The sequence below is a fragment of the Lampetra fluviatilis genome, chromosome 46 (genome assembly GCF_964198595.1).
Source record: "Lampetra fluviatilis chromosome 46, kcLamFluv1.1, whole genome shotgun sequence".
NCBI classification, from domain to species: Eukaryota; Metazoa; Chordata; class Hyperoartia; order Petromyzontiformes; family Petromyzontidae; genus Lampetra; species Lampetra fluviatilis.
In genome coordinates, this window is record NC_136320.1 from 4,502,375 (window position 1) to 4,523,547 (window position 21,173).

The following is a 21,173-nucleotide window of genomic DNA, read 5'->3' on the forward strand; positions in this document are numbered from 1 at the left end:
GAGAGAAAAGAGGCGTGGCCACAGGCGGCGGGGAGCGGGGCCACGGGTAAGCTCCGGGCGTGGCTAAATCGGCCAATGGGCATGGCTAAATCGACCAATGGGCGTAGCTAAATCGGCAAATGGGCGTGGCTAAGTCGACCAATGGACGTGGCTAAATCGACAACTGGGCGTGGCTAAGTCGACAAATGGGCGTGGCTAAATCGGCAAATGAGCGTGGCTAAGTCGACAAATGGGCGTGGCTAAATCGTCAAGTCGACGTGGCCAAATCGGAAAATGGGCGTGGCTAGATCGACAAGTGGGCGTGGCTAAAGCGGCAAATGGGCGTAGTTAAAGCGACAAGTGGGCGTGGTTAACGTGAGAAGTGCGCGTGGTCTGACGGGAGTGGGCGGCGCTTAACGTGCGATGGGCGTGTCCGATCAGCTGGTGGGGGGGGGTCGGCGGTGACGTCAGGGCAGAACGTGCTGGCGGGGCGTAGAGGCTTCTAGAATTGACGTCATGGGGAGAACCGGCGTGTCACACACACACACGTGGCTACGTGTGTGTGTGTGTGACGTGTGTGTGTGTGGGCTGTCTCACACACACGGGGGTCCTCTATATATACACCGGCCGGCGTGGGGACGCGGGCCAGCGGGGCTTTGTGTGGCAGTGTCAAGTGTAACCCACCCACCCCCCCCTTGTACAACCACGAGCCTCATTGTCTTAGGGGTGGCCCGGTTACTGTGACGGTGCTGGGGGTCGTTGTCTACGGGACGAGGGGGGCACACACGCTGCGTCAAAGAGTGGTGCGCTAATTTAACACGTTCCGTAAATTACGAGTGCGTTAATATTTTTTTTTATGTGTGGCGCGGGTACGATTTTGTGTCCGGGGCTTGTATTTGCACTGTATTGATTGAGTGGGATCGATCGGTTTTATTAAGGCGTAGAACGACTGAGAAGGTTCGTTAATCCGTTATCTAATAAGAGAGAGAGAGAGGAGGGGAGCTGTGAGCCATCACCCACAACGCGCCTCATCTCGCGGGGTACTTGGGCAACAGACGCCGGGCCAAGCGGTGTTCGTGCCCCCCCCATCTCGATAGCCTCCCAGCCTCGCTGCCGTCCACCTGTAACAACAACAACCACAACAACAACCACCACCACAAGTCTAACAAGTGTACACAATTGCGTTGTGCTCCACGAACAGTCAGTAGGCTCTAAGCAACACGCCGACGCTTCTTCGTAGACATAACTGGAACTTTAATCGGCGAATCATCATCACCATTAGTTGGTGTTGGAGCAAGGCATCTGCTGTTGTATAGCTAGCGAGCGCCTACCGAGACGATGGGCAAGGACTACTACAAGATCCTGGGCATTGTTCGTGACGCCAGCGACGACGACATCAAGAAGGCGTACAGGAAGATGGCTCTTAAGTGGCACCCCGACAAGAACAAGGCGCCCCACGCCGAGGAGAAGTTCAAGGAGGTGGCCGAGGCGTACGAGGTGCTCAGCGACCCCAACAAGAGGGAGGTTTTCGACAGATACGGCGAGGAAGGTGAGAGGGTGGCTGACGTACGGTGCGAAAGAAGTTCAACGTACGGTGATGCTGAGATCACGATTGGTCATCCAGCACCGGCGGTTTCTCACGGTTGGCTGCTACGTACGGTGCGAAAGAGGTTCGGCATTGCAGTGTGGTCCACATGTCTGGTGACCCGCCTCTCCCATTTAATCGTTCTAAAACGTTATTTTTTTTAAAGTAAGGTTTTTATTTAAAACTGAAATTAACGTGCAAAGGGAACGGACGTGTTAGGATTAGTTGGGGATCACAAGACATCTGGACCAGCCTATACAGTGTGTACATCATCGGTGTCGTCTGCTGTAGCGTTGTGATCATCATCTGCATCAGTAGCGTGGCTATGAGCAGCAGCAGTGTAATCATTTTAAACATCAATGTCGCTACAGCTTGATCAGTCTAGTGGCATCATGGTCGACACCAGCAGTAGCAGTGTCATGAGCAGTTATCAGGGCAGACAAAAAAGACCGTTAGCTGATAAGCGTGTAATCAACAGCAGCATAATCATGGATCCGTACCATCGGTAGATGTATCGTTGTGATCTGTAGGCTACATGGCCATTATCACGAGTAGCAGCAGCTGATAGCAGCAGAATAATAATCACCACAATCATTGCCATCGTCGTGATCAGTAGGAGCAGCATCATGGGAACCATCCTCATGACCAGCACCATCTCTACCATCATCATCAACATCGTGATCAGGAGCAGCATCACGGGAACCATCATGACCACCACCATCTCTACCATCATCAGCAGCATCATCATCAACATCGTGATCAGTAGGAGCAGCATCATGGGAATCATCCTCATGACCACCACAATCTCCATCATCAGCAGCATCAACATCGTGATCAGTAGGAGCAGCATCATGGGAACCATCATCATAACCACCACCATCTCCATCATCAGCAGCATCATCAACATCGTGATCAGTAGGAGCAGCATCATGGGAACCATCATGACCACCACTATCTCTACCATCAGCAGCATCATCAGCAGCATCATGGGAACCATCATCATGACACCACCATCTCTATCATCAGCAGCATCATGAGAACCATCATGACCACCACCATCTCCATCATCAACATCGTGATCAGTAGGAGCAGAATTATGGGAACCATCATGACCACCACCATCTCTACCATCAGCAGCATCATCAAGATCATGATCAGTAGGAGCATGATCACGGGAACCATCATCATGACCAGCACCATCTTCATCATCATCAACATCGTGATCAGTAGGAGCGGCATCATGGGAACCATCGTCATGACCAGCACTATCTCTACCATCAGCAGCATCAACATCATCATCATGATCGACAGCAGCATCATGGGAACCATCATGACCACCACCATCTCCATCAGCAGCATCATCATCAACATCGTGATCAGGAGCAGCATCATGGGAACCATCCTCGTGACCACCACCATCTCTACCATCAGCAGCATCAACATCATGATCAGTAGGAGCAGCATCACGGGAACCAACATGACCACCACCATCTCTATCATCAGCAGCATCATCAACATCGTGATCAGTAGGAGCAGCATCACGGGAACCATCCTCATGACCACCACCATCTCTACCATCATCAACATCGTGATCAGTAGGAGCAGCATCACGGGAACCATCCTCATGACCACCACCATCTCTACCATCATCAACGTCGTGATCAGTAGGAGCAGCAACATGGGAACCATCCTCATGACCACCACCATCTCTATCATCAGTAGCATCAACATCATGATCGACAGCAGCATCATGATAAGTATAATGATCAGTGGGGTTATTTATTACTCGTCATCAAAGCAAGCAGTGGCAGGATAAGTAGTAGGTGCGTCAGTCATATCACCAGCAGCGTTTACATATTGTACTTTATCACATTGAGTGACATCACACTCTGATCGAGACAATATCGATCATTTCCATGTTCTCGAGGACATCTTATTCACGATCAGCATCACCACACATGATACAATTACAACAAAAAGCCTCCCACTGCAGGTAATTAGAGTATTGACGTAATTAGAACCGTCCGTAATCGGCAAACACAAAGCCATGTACAGTGTAGCAGTAGTGGTAAGCTCAGCTGACTCTATAACACATTCCTGCACGTGTTGCCAAACGAACTAGTCCTCCTTACGCCGCTTCTGTGTGTCAGCAGATAAAGGTGCAGCACAGCAATTCCTTGCTCAAGCCACTGCTGGCTGAAGAGATAATCAATGTCTATGAATAAATAAAACGTACTCGATGTACGGCCCATTTGGAACCCACTTCTGGATGAAGGCATCGCCACTATAAATGCCGGTCATTGGCGCTTGTTGTTTGGCCATACTTGACCCCAACTGGTCAGTGATACATATTCGCTCCAGTAAGTGCATAACAGTTAATTGCTAATTCGGATGCGTGCGCAGGAGAAGAGACGTCGTGTCTGTACGAGAAGAATACTGCCATTTGCAAGCACACTCACAGCATTTTAAAAACTGTCCAGTCAGGGCATCGTCCCTTAAGCATCTATGGGCACAAATACAATTGCGTTTTTGTCCACGTAAATGGTTTCAATTGTAATCGCTGTGGGTTCATGCCAACGCATGTTTGCTTACAGGAAGGTTTTTATCTTAATAAGTCTTCAAATAGACGTTGACGACATGGCCAGAGGTGGCCACTGCACCCACAGGCATCATCTCCACGCGCCAGCTCCAGGTGAAGTCGTGGCTGCCATCAGGAGGTTGTGACAACCTTCTGGATGTCATCTCCCGGTAGAGTGACAACTCGCTGCCATGATGGTGATTAACTTCAGTTTCCAACAAGCGATATAAACCAGTGCTGTCCGACTAAATATTGAGCTGCCATGGACTGGTGTTGTCGTGAACTAGCAAACATCAACTCGAGATGGCAATAACTCGAGCGATCATCATCTCGAGTTACTGCTACCTAGAGATCATGAATTAGAGATGACGCGGAAGTTATGAACTAAGTTGTTACTATCTGGAGATCCATGGCACGAGCTTTCCCGGATGAGTTAAAATATCTCGCTCGAGATAATGAACTTGGGAAGTCACTCGCTATCTTTTACGAACAAACATGATCGTAGAGTTATTACTAACTATAGAGCACGAACCACAGATGTCTCCAGCTTACAATCAACTGAAGTTAACTCGAGATGGCAATAACTGTCATTAAATAATTAATACTGTAACTAAGAAGGAATCGTGAACTAGTTCTCAGTAGAGGTATTGCTAGAGGTCACTATCCATCACCAACCAGGAATCAGCTCTACATCACGCAGGAGAGATATCACGAGCTGTGGGACTATACTTCATCTTTAACTGTTAGCTAGTGAACGAAACGACGGGTCACTAACTCGAGCTTATCGACTACAGCTACCAGCGAGTGTACAAGAGGTGTGTTGTTGAAGAGAAGATGGTGTATTGTTGAAGAGCGTCGAAGGCTCGCTGGCAGGAGGTTTCAGGACAGACCCAGGTGCCATGGGTTGGCTGACTGAGATGACCGGCAGATGCACCACCTGTACCCCCTACTGTGCCAACTTGCTGCGTTTTATACGCCCGGCGCTCCGCTCGTTGTTGTGAGCGTCGCTCCTCTGCCCTCCGTTGTTGTTGGAGGGCGACTGCCTCCAACTGCCCAGCAGCGTCCTTCACGAGCCTCCTCCACAGAGGCCGATCTTGACACTGCCAGTACCGGTCTTGGGCAAGTCCACTCTCAGCTCCACATCCTCCCACGTCGCATGAGCTCCATCTCTTCTCCAGCCCGTGTCCGTGCCTCTACGCGGCCGAACAGAAGCTGCTTGGGCATGTGGTAGAACCGTCTAGAAACCCACGCGCACATAGCCGATGCGGTCTATCGTTTTAAACGCACGCGCCTGCCACACGTACAGGAATCCCAGGGCTGTTCTGGCAAGGGGATATTTGAATGCGTAGCACTGACACGCATCCTAAACACGCGTGCCCACAAACGTGTTCGCGTTCGCTGTTGGGACGTTGTTGTTGCAAGCCAACTCGCGGGTACATCTTAGCCGCTCTATCTATGGTCTACGAGCCACTACAAAGCTTGTGAGTGATTCAAATAAGCGTGACATAATTGTGCTGCCCTTTTTTTTAAGAAGAGTTAACAATCTGTGTGTTACAATACGTGCGTGGCTTTGACGCATGAAACATGACATGGGTGGAGTGGTGGCACAGTGGTTAGCACACTTCGCCATATAGCGACCGCAGCTGTTATCGGTGGTGAGTGATATCTGAACTGGTCGTGGGCCCACACCCCTTCACCAACATGTGCTGACCAGCGTGGTGAAGTATGGTCAAACAACCCCCTTAACCGACCCAGCCCTTATCCATGAGCACATTGTCAAAGGCGTGTAACTTGTTTTCATTGTTTATTATTATTAACGTATTGGCCAAACATTCCAAGTAAGGCCCTCTTACAAAAAGGCTTTGAGACACATTGATTGGGGCATGCCTGGCTAAGTCGTCAGCATCATCAGCCATAATCAATCAAAGTTCAAAGTTCATTTATTAGGTATAGCCCTGTGAGCCATTCGGCTCTTGAATTGGGTGCAACCGCAACAAACAAAAAACATTAACAAGAAAACATCTTAAAGTGACTATGTGCAAACAGAAAATCCAAGAAAAGACAGCAAAATATTGCAAATCCACTGCTGGATGAAGGCATTTTCAGGCCCCCTGCCAGCCTGGCTAAATATCATAAAGCACGTTAATAATTATAACATTTCTAATGCTTATTTGTACAGATGTCACTGAAACCTTCGCACAAATCCCAGAAATAACTTGGTGGCAGCTGAATTATTATTCGCCATTCACGTGGCACATTTGTCCACATTTACATCGGGGACAGACCGAAGGTTTTAACAAAACCGAGCCTTAAAATGTGACACACGAGTGAGAAAGTGCGCGTTCGTATCGCCGCACCTTCGACAAGAGCAGAACCTAAAATGCATATGTGGCCCCGTGGCATTTGGTTCGGGCTAAAAATACAAACCACCAAGAGGGTCACTTGTTCAGGGTTAAACTTAGCTCTCCCAGAACGCTTAGCCCCCCGTCAGAGACAACCCCGCCGTTATACAAGGACATGGCGTGCCCTGGCCAGTGCGATCGCAGTTTACATGTCGTTTAAAAGGAGTGATTTTTTTAAAAAATATATAAGATCGTTGAAGTAAAACCAGTAATTTTTTTCGTATCGGCAAAGTTAAAAAAATGTGACTGAGCTCGTATTGGTGAAAAGCAATGCTCATGATGCTGTTGCCGCCCTCAGCCAATAGTGGAAATTCCACATTCCTATGGAGAGGGTCAGCCACTATCTCCATGGGGATCACCTCTTGTTGACTGCTCGTGTTGTCAACGCCAGCAATATGACTCGCGACTGGAGATCTGAACTCACGACTTTGCAAAATGTCGAGCGCTTTAACCAGGGCGCCCATCGTACCCAGCCAGATGTGAACACCGCCTGCCCGACCGCCCGCCCGGCGTAGCGTTCGGCTTCGTCGAGTGAGGAGGAGGAGGAGGATCGCTGCGGGAAAAGAGCGGGCGACGCGCGGATCGCTCTCCAGTGTGGGCCGGTGACGTCAACTCCTGATGTCGCGATGACATTTCTAGAAATCTGTGCTGCTGCTGCTCCCGCTGCAGTGGCGTTGTTAGTCTGCGTGTGCGAGCGAGTGGGGAGCGGTAGGTCGGTGTAGCGGTCAGCGCTACGCTGCGCTGTGAACCCGGCGGCCCGAGTTCGATTCCCGCTCACGGCCACCAACACCGGTGACGATTATCTGAATCGGTCCTGGGCCTCTCCTAGGTCGACTCGGCCTTAAATGAGTACCCGGTGTTATTTGTATTAAACGTTGGCACATGGGGAGACAAAGACGGCCGGGCGTGGTGCTGGCTGTTCATCCCCTCGTGTGCCATGTTGGCCTTAGGTGCTCGCTAACAGCACTTGCCACAACAGTCCGTTAAAGGCTATGCGGGGGATCTTTGTCTTTGTGAGTGAGTGAGCGACGCACGGACACGCATAAGGGCTGTTCCTTTTAATAGCACATAAGCCATCTGAGCCGATGAGCACATTCCCTCCAGTTTAGTTTCATTTAGTGTTTCATTCCCTATAGTAGTCTGGTGGTAGTGGTGTAGTGGTAGTAGTGCATGGTGGTGTAGTGGTGGTGCTGGGTGGTGTGGTGGTAGTGCTGGGTGGTGTAGTGGTAGTGCAGGGTGGTGTAGTGGTGGTGCTGGGTGGTGTAGTGGTAGTGCTGGGTAGTGTAGTGGTAGTGCTGGGTGGTGTAGGGGTAGTGCTGGGTGGTGTAGTGGTGGTGCTGGTGGTGTAGTGGTGGTGCAGGGTGGTGTAGTGGTAGTGCAGGGTGGTGTAGTGGTGGTGCTGGGTGGTGTGGTGGTAGTTCTGGGTGGTGTAGTGCTGGTGGTGTGGTGGTAGTGCTGGGTGGTGTAGTGGTGGTGCTGGGTGGTGTAGTGGTGGTGCTGGGTGGTGTAGTGGTAGTGCTGGGTGGTGTAGTGGTAGTGCTGGGTGGTGTAGGGGTGGTGCTCGGTGGTGTAGTGGTGGTGCTGGGTGGTGTAGTGGTAGTGCTGGGTGGTGTAGTGGTAGTGCTGGGTAGTGTAGTGGTAGTGCTGGGTGGTGTAGTGGTGGTGTAGTGGTAGTGCTGGGTGGTGTAGTGGTAGTGCTGGGTGGTGTAGTGGTAGTGCTGGGTGGTGTAGTGGTGGTGTAGTGGTAGTGCTGGGTGGTGTAGTGATTGTGCTGGGTGGTGTAGTGGTGGTACTGGGTGGTGTAGTGGTGGTACTGGGTGGTGTAGTGGTGGTGTTGGTGGTGTAGTGGTGGTGCTGGTGGTGTAGTGGTGGTGCTGGGTGGTGTAGTGGTAGTGCTGTGTGGTGTAGTGGTAGTGCTGGGTGGTGTAGTGGTGGTGCTGGGTGGTGTAGTGGTAGTGCTGGGTGGTGTAGTGGTAGTGCTGGGTGATGTAGTGGTGGTGCTGGGTGGTGTAGTGGTGGTGCTGGGTGGTGTATTGGTGGTGCTGGTGGTGTAGTGGTGGTGCTGGGTGGTGTAGTGGTAGTGCTGGGTGGTGTAGTGGTAGTGCTGGATGGTCTATATTGTAGTGCTGGGTGGTGTAGTAGTAGTGCTGTGTGGTGTAGTGGTGGTGCTGGGTGGTGTAGTGGTGGTGCTGGGTGGTGTAGTGGTGGTGCTGGGTGGTGTAGTGGTGGTGGTAGTGCTGTGTGGTGTAGTGGTAGTGCTGGGTGGTGTAGTGGTGGTGCTGGGTGGTGTAGTGGTAGTGCTGGGTGGTGTAGTGGTAGTGCTGGGTGGTGTAGTGGTGGTGCTGGGTGGTGTAGTGGTGGTGCTGGGTGGTGTATTGGTGGTGCTGGTGGTGTAGTGGTGGTGCTGGGTGGTGTAGTGGTAGTGCTGGGTGGTGTAGTGGTAGTGCTGGATGGTCTATATTGTAGTGCTGGGTGGTGTAGTAGTAGTGCTGTGTGGTGTAGTGGTGGTGCTGGGTGGTGTAGTGGTGGTGCTGGGTGGTGTAGTGGTGGTGCTGGGTGGTGTAGTGGTGGTGCTGGGTGGTGTAGTGGTGGTGCTGGGTGGTGTAGTGGTGGTGGTGGTGCTGGTGGTGTAGTGGTGGTGCTGGTGGTGTAGTGGTGGTGCTGGGTGGTGTAGTGGTAGTGCTGGGTGGTGTAGTGGTAGTGCTGGGTGGTGTAGTGGTAGTGCTGGGTGGTGTAGTGGTAGTGCTGGGTGTTGTAGTGGTGGTGCTGTGTGGTGTAGTGGTGGTGCTGGGTGGTGTAGTGGTGGTGCTGGGTGGTCTAGTTGTAGTAGTGCTGGGTGGTGTAGTGGTGGTGTAGTGGTAGTGCTGGATGGTCTAGTTGTAGTGCTGTGTGGACGAGCTGAATTCCAGGTAGGTGGAGGGAGCAGCATTATATCGCCATCTACTCAAGAAAGGGTGCAGAACTTGTTCCTTACCGGGGCCCTGAATCAGACTCCCAGATACGTCTGGCGGGCCTCCACATTGACACACACATTGCCGTGTTATTCGAAAGGAACCCACGTTTGCCGCACCAGTGCCACGTCTTGTTGCCAGCTTCTCAAATACACGGGTCGGCCACCGGCAACAACGGGAAGAGGCATTGGTTTCGAATTCGGTAAAAAAAAAACCTAAAAATTTCAAAAGCGTGTTCAGACGAGAGACTGTGGTCCTTAATGAATGACGTCACAAAGCGGTCCTTAATGAGCCTCAGGTTGCCGACCCCCGCACGACTAACAACATCGACTGGAGCGAAAGTAGGCGCAGCACGGCGAGCAGGAGCAACCTTTCACAATCACAAAAGGGAGCTGTGACCGTGTGTGTCGACCTGAGCATAAAGGGGCGCATGCAGCGACAGACGTGACTGAGCACGCTCAAATTAGAAAGTGTTGCCCGTTCAAATGTTCCCCTCCAGTGCCCAATTAGTGAGGCTAAGATCCTTGCAGTGATGAATGCCATTTAGCCGGGCCGTTTTCAAAGTGGTTGTTGGCCCTTTGTTTGAAAGCTCCTCGTTGGGATGGGGGCGACACTTTCTCAACCCGACGAGATGTTGGTCTGAGCGGTAAATTTGGCCGCACGTGCGGGTCAGTTCTTCGGAGCTGGTGGTCTGGATAAGGCCGAGAACTTTTTGTGCACGCATTGCGCACCACCTTTGGGTGTCGTTGAAGCCCTCGTGTGGCCGGTGGGGCCGTATGGAATGAGGTTGTGGGACCCGTCTGGCCCAATTGACCACAAGGACCCTCCCTCTCTGGCCTGCACGTAATGAGGAATATGAAGTCAGATTGCTTGTACGCTTCCCTGCGTGCACGCACACACGCACACACACGCGCACGCACACACGCGCACACACACACGCACACAAGGTCAAACTGGACTCTTCAAGAGCTGGCCGTCGTGTGCCAACAAATGTTGCGACTGTGCTTGCGGTGTTTGCAATGTGAGCGAAGTACACTATGTGTTTGTTAACGAGCACTGCTCGGCAATGACACCAATTACGTAATAAACACAAGACTTAATACGGCAGTGAACTTTGTTGACGGGTTCATTTTATCTCTTGAATTCAACGTAAACATGCCGAGTGGTCCACACCATAGACATGTGGAATTCTTCACCACTCGTTCACTGTCGCCCAATGGTGGTTTGAGCAGAGACACTTTTGACTTTTTGTTCATTCCGACAGGTCTATTGGATGACTGAAACACAGGAAATCACTTCTACTATATTTACCAAACGTTTCTGGTCCTGCTTTGTAAATTAAGTTTTGCCTAAATGGCCGTATACATCCTTTTTAAACAAAATAAAAATGAGAGGCAGACAAGCATAAGCATACAACTGTTCGTACGAGATTTGTAAATGTGTAATGATGCTACCGGGTCTGTCATTACGTCTATTTAAAAGTGCAGCGTCTATGTTCAGCGCAGTTATAAGTGGTCCTGTCATGCGACCACACCAGCCAGTGATCTCATTCCATTTAAAAATAATGGAAGCCATGCGTGACTAAACCAGGTTCTCTCAAGTGTGGCAAGTTGATAGTCTCAGTATGGTCACCAATGATGCCGTCAACAACAAAAATCGCAACATATTTGACTTTTACGTCTCGCCACGGTGGCTAGGAGATGTTAATTACCTCGCCTGGTATACAGGAGGTCGTGGGTTCGATCCCGACCCTGACGACTGTTTATTTGTAATTTGCATGTCTCTCTCCCCGCGGTCATGTGGATTTTTCTCCGGGTCCTCCACCCTTTCCCTCCACATTTAGTAACACGCGTTTCGAGTATTTGGCTGCTATGAATTTCCGCGTAATAAGCCACTTCCTTCAGCTCAGTGAGCCTTACCTGGTAAAATAAAAACATTTGTTTAGTTTAACTAACCCACCTCCGAGGGCGAAATTAAATATAATTGGAAGGCTGACAATTTAGCAAACCGCTCCTTGCCGGCATTGCAGAAGTACTGTTTAGTGCCGCGTAAGGGAGGCAGGCATATTGAGGCGGCAATTCCAGAAGTAGACGTGAGGTGTCAATTTCCATGGGCGATTTCTGACACAACGCGATACTCTGCTGACTCTGAGAGTTCCGCAAGGATGTTTTCGGATCTCCAATACCAACGGAAATGGGTACTAAATACAGCAGTGATTAAATGTGTATATACGTAACTAAAAGCGTGCACAACACATGCCAATTCGTAATCATTATTGTCCATCAACAACAATAACATAGTAACTATATCATCCTGCAGTAAATAGAATTTATCTAATCGGTAAAGTCTCACTGAGTCTCCTGACTTATTTTCAGGATGAATATGAGTCAGTACCTTAAAGTCAGTTCCTTATATGAGCGCGGATTTAATTAACGCGTGAAGACAGCACGATGTCTGCAGGGGATACCACTCATACTCAACTCTACGTGTCTATCAGAAGCTTACTTGCTATACTGCTCGACAATATGAAAAAGGTGCAGCCCTGCAATGTCATGCTCATGGCAGTGCTGACAGAATGGACTCTCACGAGAGAGAGAGAGCTCTTCAGAGCCCCTCCAGAGGGTCGGTATCCGACTGCTCCACACTGGCTGGCAGGTGACTTGAAAGAGGGTGGCATCCCCACACTTCACCTCGCCACAACGTGACCACCTGCCGATAGAGTGAGGATGCTTGTGTTGCGCCCGAGACGTCGTGATTTCATTTATTTTATTTTCTACATACGTGACTTTACCGAAAGTATGGATCCCTGCAGTCACGAAAACTTCAAATCTAGATTGTGGCAAACCCATTTACATTGCACGCATATTGAACTTCTTTCACACTGTACGTGGCCGACCGTGCTGATCGGAGGTGCGTGAAATATTGCTGGGTGGACAGGGACGGGGGGATGTGGGGGAGGGGAGGGTGGAATTTGAGAAATGTGTCAAACCGGTGACCTCTGGATTGCAAGTCCAGTTGGCTGCTGGCCATTACACCACCACAGCCAAAAATAATACAACCAATATTCATGTGGGTTTTGCTATGAGTAATAGTAATGTTTTGCATGTTTACTTTCTAGGTGGGTCGGTATCGGGCTCGGAGCTGGGCGGCCAGTGTACTAACTGACAGCAGGGCCGCACCTCCATAATATTCACTATCAGTAAAAGTCCCTTCGACGTTACGAGTCTGTTCCCCGAACTGTAAGGTGCCCTAGCGGCGAGACGCTAACTACCTCGCCTGGTGTACAGGAGGTCGTGGGTTCGATCCAAACCCTGATGCCTGTATATTTGGAGTTTCATGTTCTTCCGGTGGTCGTGTGTATTTTTCTCCGGGTCCTCAGGTTTTTCTCTTCACTTTTATAATTAACATGACGCGTTTAGAGTATTTGGCTGCGATGGATTTCCTTGTGATGAGACACTTCGTTGAGCCATCATTTGTGGCCAGGTCACTGCTGAAAAAGAGCTGTACAGCTCGGTGAGCCTGACCTGGTAACATTTAAAATAGTTGAGTACAGTTTGAGTTTTAGTAAGGAAATACGATCAACGCAAGCCGTGTCCCAATTCGCCGGATGAGCCACCGCCGCGGTTGTTTTGTTGACCTGTGGCAGCACCAAACACGGTCCGCAGCCGACCAACGAGCGGTGATCTCATGGGCTGGCGTTGCGCAACCGCTCGTCATGGGGCCTCTGAGCGGGAGGATTTAGTCACGGCTCTTCTTCGCAGGCCGGAACGAACGTTCTAGAGAGCGGGCGGCAGAGACGCGACCGCACGCGTGGAAAAAACAGAAGGCAACGTGTCCTCACTCGCAGAAGAAACGTCGGGGCGGGCGCTAATCTCCCATCGGTGGCCCACGTCCAACGGCGGGGTTAAGGAGACCACCGCAAGCGATCATGCTTCGTGTGGGGTTTGTCTCGGTGGCTCGGAGATGTTAACTCCCTCGCCTGGTGTGCAGGTGGTTGTGGGTGCGATCCTGAACCTGACTGACGACGCCTGTTGTATATTTTGAGTTTGCGGTGTTTCTCTCCCTCCCCATGGTCGCGAGGATTTTTTCCCGCGTCCTCTCCACATAACAAATCGACGTCACACGTTTATAGAGTATTTTGGCTGCTATAAATTTGCACGCGATAAGCCGCTTCATTGAGCTATCGTTTGTGGGCAGGTCGCTTCTGAGAAAGATCTTTATAGCTCAGTGGACCTTACCTGGTAAATTTAATAATAATTTAGTTTACTTAAAATAAATAGTTTATGTATCACGGAAATATATTCTTGGTTCTTTAAATAAAAATGTATCACGGAAATGTTAAGCGAACGGTGACATATTGCAGTGGATAGAAATCCAAAGGTCGGCAGTTAAATCTCTCGCCACAGCAGTTAATACAATGGTAAAAGTTGATTAAATCCTCCGTGCCCCTCCACTTGTCTCCACCCGCACCTCCGATGAGCACGGTTGGCCATGTACGGTATGCGAAATAAGTTCAACATGTACGTACATACATCCACTCAGCGGTAGATGGCGTGCGGTGGGTTAAGGTGTGGGCACTGCCACCTCTCGCGAAACATGTGGCCAGCAAGCGTGGAAGGGGGGAGGTGAAGTATCTCGAAGGGGCTCTCCAGAGCTCCCTCTAGTGGAGGCCCAGCAGTGGCGTGGGCGAGCAGTTGCAGAGACTGCGCCTTTATCATTTCACGAGTAACTCTTGCTCACTAATCCGCCGTGTGTGTAAATCCTAGTTGTGGGTCGGTCTCTTCAGCATGCGATCCCTCCCAGCCACTGATAGAAGTGTTATGGAGAGACTGGCTCCCGCCATGGGAATGTGGAATTGCCACCACTGGCTCTGTACCGCGAAGGACGACGACAACCATTCTGTACATTTTTTTAAACAGGGAGGCACCTTTTCATGAATTAATCGTAAAAGTGCGGCCCAGAAATTACTTGCTCGTCCTGGAGGAAGGTCCTCCACTACAGGGAGTTCTAGAGAGCCACTCGTGGGTATTGGCCTACTCTTCCATCACTGATCAGACTCCTTGGAAGAGGTGTGGGTACCCACACTCGACCCCACCACACTCGGCCTTGCCGATCGACTTATTTGCGGCCTACCCACGTATATTGCTGGGTGGCGACTTAATCAAATTGTCCCGTCGTTTTAACAGCCGCGCGCGGAGAACGAACCAGCGACCGCCGGATTGCGAACCCCAACCGCCCACAGGGCAGCGCCGCTGAACATCGTAATACCGCGCCGCGTACATCGTACGGCGCGCAAATGCCGCCACGTCTCGGGGATAGGCATTGACGAACGCGCGTCTCCGCGTCCGCCTCGCTCCCCTCTAGGCCTCAAGGGAGGAGGCGCGGGCAACGCGAGGCACCCCGGCAACGGCCCCACCATGAACGAGAATGGCGGCAGCTTCACGTACTCCTTCCACGGCGACCCGCACGCCACCTTCCGCGCCTTCTTCGGCGGCGCCGACCCCTTCGAGATGTTCTTCGGCTCGGGTCGCGGCGGCCACGGCGGCAACGGCGGCCACGGCGGCCACGGCGGCCTGGGCGGCCTGGGCATGAACGGCGGCGGCGGCGGCGGCGAGGCAATGGAGATCGACTCGGACGACCCGTTCGCCGCGTTCGGCCTGGGCGGCGGCGGCGGCGGCGGTCCGTCGCACCACAGGCGGCGCACGCAGGACCCCCCCGTGGTGCACGAGCTGCAGGTGTCGCTGGAGGACATCTACCGCGGCTGCACCAAGCGCATGCGCATCTCGCGGCGCAGGCTCAACCCCGACGGGCGGTCGACGCGCACCGAGGAGAAGATCCTGACGCTGGAGATCAAGAAGGGCTGGAAGGAGGGCACCAAGATCACGTTCCCGCGCGAGGGCGACGAGGGCGGGCGCAACATCCCGGCCGACGTCGTCTTCGTGGTGAAGGACAAGGCGCACCCGCTGTTCCGGCGAGACGGCTCCGACATCGTCTACACGGCGAGCGTCTCGCTCCGAGAGGTGGGCCGCGCGCTTTTGCCGTAAAGTTGCCGTTGCGTTTCGCCGAGGTGGCCGTTGGGGGTTCTGTGGGTGCCGCGCTGCGCTACGAACCCGGCGACCCGAGTTCGATTCCCGCTCACGGCCGACACCAATGATGATGATCTTAACCGGTCCTGATGTAAACATCGCTATTCGGGAGACAAAGGCGGCCTTCATAAGTGCTCGCTAGCAGCACTTGCCCCAACAGTCTTTTAAGGCTATTATAGGTGGTCGCCAACACCCCTCGCCCCCCGACGTTCTGTGTAAAGCAGTGTTCTTCATTGCTGGCCACTGGCGGCCCCTGGTGGCCTTTAGTGCGGCCCCTGACAATGCACAAAGAGTGACAACACCGCCCCCCATCATTATCATCATCAAACCCCAATGGTTTGAAACGTGTGGCGGCCCTCACACACCGATGATGTCTTATTGGCGAAAGTGGCCGCCCTCTGAAAACCAGTGTAAGGAAAGCTGTAGGGGATCGAATCGTCATCTTAATCTCCGTGCGTGTGGTGTGCGCGTTGATGGGCAGGCGCTGTGCGGCTGCTCGGTGAAGGTGCCCACGCTGGACGGGCGCAAGCTGTCGCTCTCCATGACGGAGGTGGTGCGCCCGGGCCTGACGCGGCGCGTGGCGGGCGAGGGGCTGCCCTTCCCGCGCGCTCCCTCGCGCCGCGGCGACCTCGTCGTCGACTTCTCCGTGCGCTTCCCCGACAGGATCCCGCCGGCCTCGCGCGACGTCCTGCGCCAGCACCTCCCCGCCTGCTGAGAGCCGTCGCGACGACTGCCTCCAGATCGGGGGGCGGCCCCAGGGTAGAATGGGTAGAATAAAAAATGTAATGTGTTCAAAATTGATAAATTTACTCCCATCGGCTAGACTTGCAGAAGGGTATTGGAACGGTTGAGGTGAGATGGTGACGTAAGGCACTTTCGAGTTGCTTGAGATAGTTAAGCGTCCTGTAAACGCAAATCCTTATCACGAACTAAGCAGAGACGCAGGCACGAGCACACGTGGACGCGCGCGCGTAGATCGCCGTTCTCTACAGTGCGCGTGTGCATGCGCGTGTTCACCAACGCATTGGGGAAAGTCGGGCTGAGCTCTTGTGCCGCGCTGCTCATGACGTTGAAGATGAGATGATATTGAAAAGCGAAATTCTCTGAGACCCTTAAGTGAACAACAGTGATTCTAAGCCATTGCATTAGACCCAAAGTTATTTGGAACTGGTATAATTTATCAACTAAAAAAAAAGCGGTATATTTTTGTTTTTATATTTTGTAATCATATAATGGCCTCGAGGCCATTAACAAACTTGTCAAATTGTTGAAGTTTAAGAAACCACCATAGGGTAAATATGACCTTATAAAATTTGATGACTTTTATAAAGAAATTTCAAGTCTGAGCCATTGTCTCCCCAAAAGCAAAGGTGTGTGGCTGTAGCCCAACAGGACATGGCTAATTGTAGCATTACTCGTGCAGTTATGAGTTAACTCGTAGCCAGCTGTAGCTGTTCAGAATGATTGCGTGTGTGAAATTACAACTAAGTGTCACTCACGGGTTCACCCACAGAGGATGCAGAACGAAAACGCAACGCGTCCGTCAATAGCACTGTGGCCTTTAAAAGGGGATAATCGGTGACATTCCCGCGAAATGGTTCTTGTTCACAGCATCTCTCTCCGCTGCGTTCTTGACGAATGTGCGCGAGTGGTTTTGTTGTTGTGCCCTTGCACCAGCTCTGAACGCAGCGTGAGCAAGCCTTGCGCCTGTGGTGTGATGCCGAGGCTTCCAGTGGCTCTCACTTTAGCGGTCCATGCCCTGGCTGATGAGGCTCAACGAAGCCGATACCAGTCCAGGGGTTTGACTCCCATTTGAAGCCCACACGTTTCTGACTAGATATTGGTCTGGGGGACACCATAGTGGCCCGTCAACTCCACTTAATTTACGGTGACGTTTTTTTGTGTCGGATCGTGTAAATGTGAATGTGTCGTACACCCAATTCCACCCGACACAGGCAATCAGTAAAGGTTGTCACGTGAACAGGATGTGCCAATTATAGTTACTACTAGGGCGCCTCGGTGAAGAGACGTTAACTGCCTCGCCTGGTATACAGGAGGTCTCTCTCGGGTTCGATCTCGACCCTGACGCCTGCTGCTGTATATTTGGAGTTTGCGTGTCTCCCCGTGGTTGCGTGGATTTTTCTCTGGCCCCTCTGGTTTTTTCCTCCACATTTAGAAATTACATGCGTTTAGAGTATTTTGGCCGCTATACGTTTCCACATAATGACCCACTGCGTTGAGCTATCATTTGTGGCCAGGTCGCTTCTGAAAAAGAGCTATACAGCTCGGTGGGCCTTAACCTGGCACAATAAAAAGTTGAGTTTGAAGTTTTACTTCAGCATGCCGGTCTGTTGGGAGAGCAAACTCACGGAATTTACAATTTGAGTTTACGACGTTTCGCCGGTGATCACGACGACCAGCATTCCGAGAAACGAAGGTTGGTGTACGACACATTTACGTAGTCTAAGCGATGAATAAGATCGATAGCAAAAGCCTTCCGTGATGATTCCACTTCATTCGATATCCGCAGTGAAAAAAAACACCTGTTATTCTTCTACTATGTCTTCGGAGGAAATGTCTGGATGCCGAGTCCTACCATCACCAAGGCATTTGGCTCTTGAGTGATACCCAGTGGGAGTGATATTTATATATGCAATGTCCACAGGTGATATTGTATTGGTACTACCTGCACTGCCCAGCAATAACGTATCGCACAAGGCAACTGCTGGGAAGCAAGTGATTGTGAGCACTTAGGGTTCTTGTTCTGGTCCACACCATTCAGTGGGGGGGGTGGATGGGTTAGGGCTGCGGCATCAGCTTGAGTGAAGCTGCAATGTACATAGCCACATATAGAGGGCATGTAGGTGGGTGTTTATATAGCAGTTTGAGTGAAGCTGCTATGTTACACAGCCACCTACAGAGGGCATGTAGGTGGGTGTGTACATAGCAGTTTGAGTGAAGCTGCTATGTTACATACCCACCTACAGAGCGCACGTGTAGGCGTCTCTCCCTTTGTGTCCTGCGTGCCTAAAGTTCATAATCGAGTGTGATGAGGTTTGACTCTTTTTTTTAAGACCCCTGTAAGTCTGCGTGTGTGTTAGGCGTAAATGGGGGAGCGATACCGCAGGGGGTTGGCGTGCTGCTTGCTGATCCACGTGTTTTAAATCCTGGAAATGTGCACAAGTGGAATGGGTGTTGAACCCGTCCCGGCGAGGTGTGTGTGTGATCATCGGCGCGGGGAAGACAAAGGCGGCCCTGGGTGCGTTCAGCCCTGTGCCGCACCGTTCTCTCGTGCACCGTGCCAGCCTTCACATGCTCCCGCGGTAGCCTCGACGGATAAACAGGGGTCTTTGTACATAAAGCGTAGCTTTTCCTGTTTTATTTTTGATGTCGGAAGAGCCGTTGGTTCAGGTTGCCAGTGAGTGTTGTACGTGCGAGTTCGTCCCGAGCACACTTGCCCCTGTTAAAGAGAACTCCACGCTGGCCAAACCGCTGCAGGACAGTAAGTGGCCTAAAGATGATGACCAAATGAATGAAAACGACACGCGAGTTGTTTTTGGGTTGATTATTATAATAATTGTTTTTGGTCTTCATTGAGCAAAACCAATCGGCAGAAGCAAAACAATTTCTAATATTCACAGAAACGTGATGTGGTCTCTCCATCGGGTTGTGCCGCGTGTTGCTGAAGGTGTCTCGGCGTTTCGCTCTCGAATGAATGTCAGCTCACAGAAGCAGCTTCCCGTCAGCAAGAGCAGCGAAACGTGTCGGAGGCATCGCGCCGCCCAACGGCACGCGGCGCGCGATACCGGAGACACCTTGGTGGCAGAAGCCGTGCGGCAAAAACCGTGAAAAGGCTTTGGCGCAGTTGTAAGAAACCGGTTCAGATAAACGTGGCACACAGCTGGGCCTGTAGCAATGGGGGGGCGTGAGAGTTTTGTATGACCGATTGCATACCTGTCAACTCCTTATCAGTGCCCTACCTTATTACAGACCAAGTCGGACCTTATTCGTTACCCCCTTGCCCCTTATAAATCTCAGCGTTCATCCTACAAAGTCCCATCACAAGGGAGAAGCACAAACAAATAGGACTATATACTCTGGGCTTTTTTCGGTAAAGTCACGTTGGTAAAAAATTAAATAAATGAAAACAACTAAATTAAATCGTCGTGATTTAAATGAATTTTCATTTATTAAATTTTTTTACCTACGTGACTTTACCGAAAAAACCATGGAGTATGAATCCTTGCAGTCACAAAAGCTTCAAATCTAAAATATACAATTTTTTTGCCCGTTTTGAAACGGCTGTACGCCGTATAAACCTGAACTCAATTTCCCTGTGCAAGAATACGGGGTAAACCTTGTGGGTTGACAGGTATGCGATTGTAGGGATGCCCGGTGGTGTGGGTGGTGGTGGAGTACACGTTAATTGCTATTTATTGTGCACAGTTATGAGAAGAAGGAAATGTATTTATTACGTTTGGTGGTCACTTAAGTTGGCAATGTCGGATACAGTCAATTGAGAAGGACTAACTAATGCTTAAGCATCACGGTCAGGAATTTTACAGAAGTTATGAATTCAAAGGCAGAGATTGAGACATGAAGGTGTTTTTAATTTGATTTGTGCCAAAATATGCCAAGCACACGTCTTGTTTTCGTTGTCGATGTCAATTTGTATTTTCATGTTTTTTTATGCACTTTAATGCACATGTTTTGGATGTTTATGGAAGCCTGGCAAAAGTACTATACACTACCCGAAGCACTACAGTGTTAATATTCATGATGTGTCTGCTATCTGATGACTCGAGTATAAATGAATTGTAACGGACAAAATAATTTTTCATTAACAATATTTCAGAGTGGTAATTCAGTAAATAAACTCTATATATAAAGAGGTGTATGATGTATTTTGGATTTTGCTAATTGTGATAAAGACCAGGGCATCCATTTCATTTCTTTTGTACCCTGTTTTATGAAGTCTTTGATTTGTAGAGTGCACGAAAAGCAGACTGGTTTCATTCTAAAATGAGTGCAGTGCTGAGGCGTAATGCGGTGTCAAATCTTACTCGGCACACTGTTGTTGGTTTGACCCTTTCCCGTCGTCCTGAGACGCCTGCAAGTCGCAGGGCAGGTGTCCCATTCACCGCCGAATCTCGTAAGTGGCTCGGCGTTTTATTTTGTTTAGAGAGGCGTAGCGCCGTCATTTTTAAAGAGATTGTACTCACCGTGGAGAACTGTAGCGACACGACCGCACTCTACGATAGCTGGCGCCAAACTCTGCCACGCCCTCCCACGTGGCCTTGTTGGGAGCCTCGGTACCGACCAAGTAAAAATAGCTTTTCTTCTGATAGAAACTTCCTGGAGAAGCTCCCAGCATACGTAGCGAAACGTCGGACATCGCCCTGAATGTAACAACGTTGCACAGGCCCAAAACACATTGCAGAAATAAACGGCGCGAGCGTTAAAACTTTGCCGTAGTTCTACATATACGTACGTCATCGGAACGGAATCGGAAGAAAAGTTGATAACGTACGTCGTAGGAACGGGAAAGGGTGAAACGTACCTCTCGTGTGTTGTCGCAATGTAAGATTATGC

At 50.7% G+C, this 21,173-nt stretch overlaps 1 protein-coding gene across 1 annotated transcript; it reads left to right on the top strand.

Annotated features, from left to right (window-relative positions):
* Positions 1-580: 580 nt before the first annotated feature.
* Positions 581-20,476, top strand: LOC144947697 (dnaJ homolog subfamily B member 4-like). The gene is made up of 3 exons (XM_078876998.1): positions 581-1,528; positions 14,860-15,515; positions 16,063-20,476. The coding sequence occupies exons 1-3, from the start codon at positions 1,318-1,320 to the stop codon at positions 16,294-16,296; spliced, it is 1,101 nt and encodes a 366-aa protein (XP_078733124.1). The 5' UTR covers positions 581-1,317; the 3' UTR covers positions 16,297-20,476.
* Positions 20,477-21,173: the final 697 nt, after the last annotated feature.

Bases quoted from the DNA above. Each gene is read 5' to 3' on its own strand.
- LOC144947697 (XM_078876998.1), top strand. From the start codon at position 1,318: ATGGGCAAGGACTACTACAAGATCCTGGGCATTGTTCGTGACGCCAGC. The intron at 1,529-14,859 runs GTGAGAGGGTGG...GCTCCCCTCTAG, and splicing joins CGACAGATACGGCGAGGAAG to GCCTCAAGGGAGGAGGCGCG. The intron at 15,516-16,062 runs GTGGGCCGCGCG...GTTGATGGGCAG, and splicing joins CGAGCGTCTCGCTCCGAGAG to GCGCTGTGCGGCTGCTCGGT.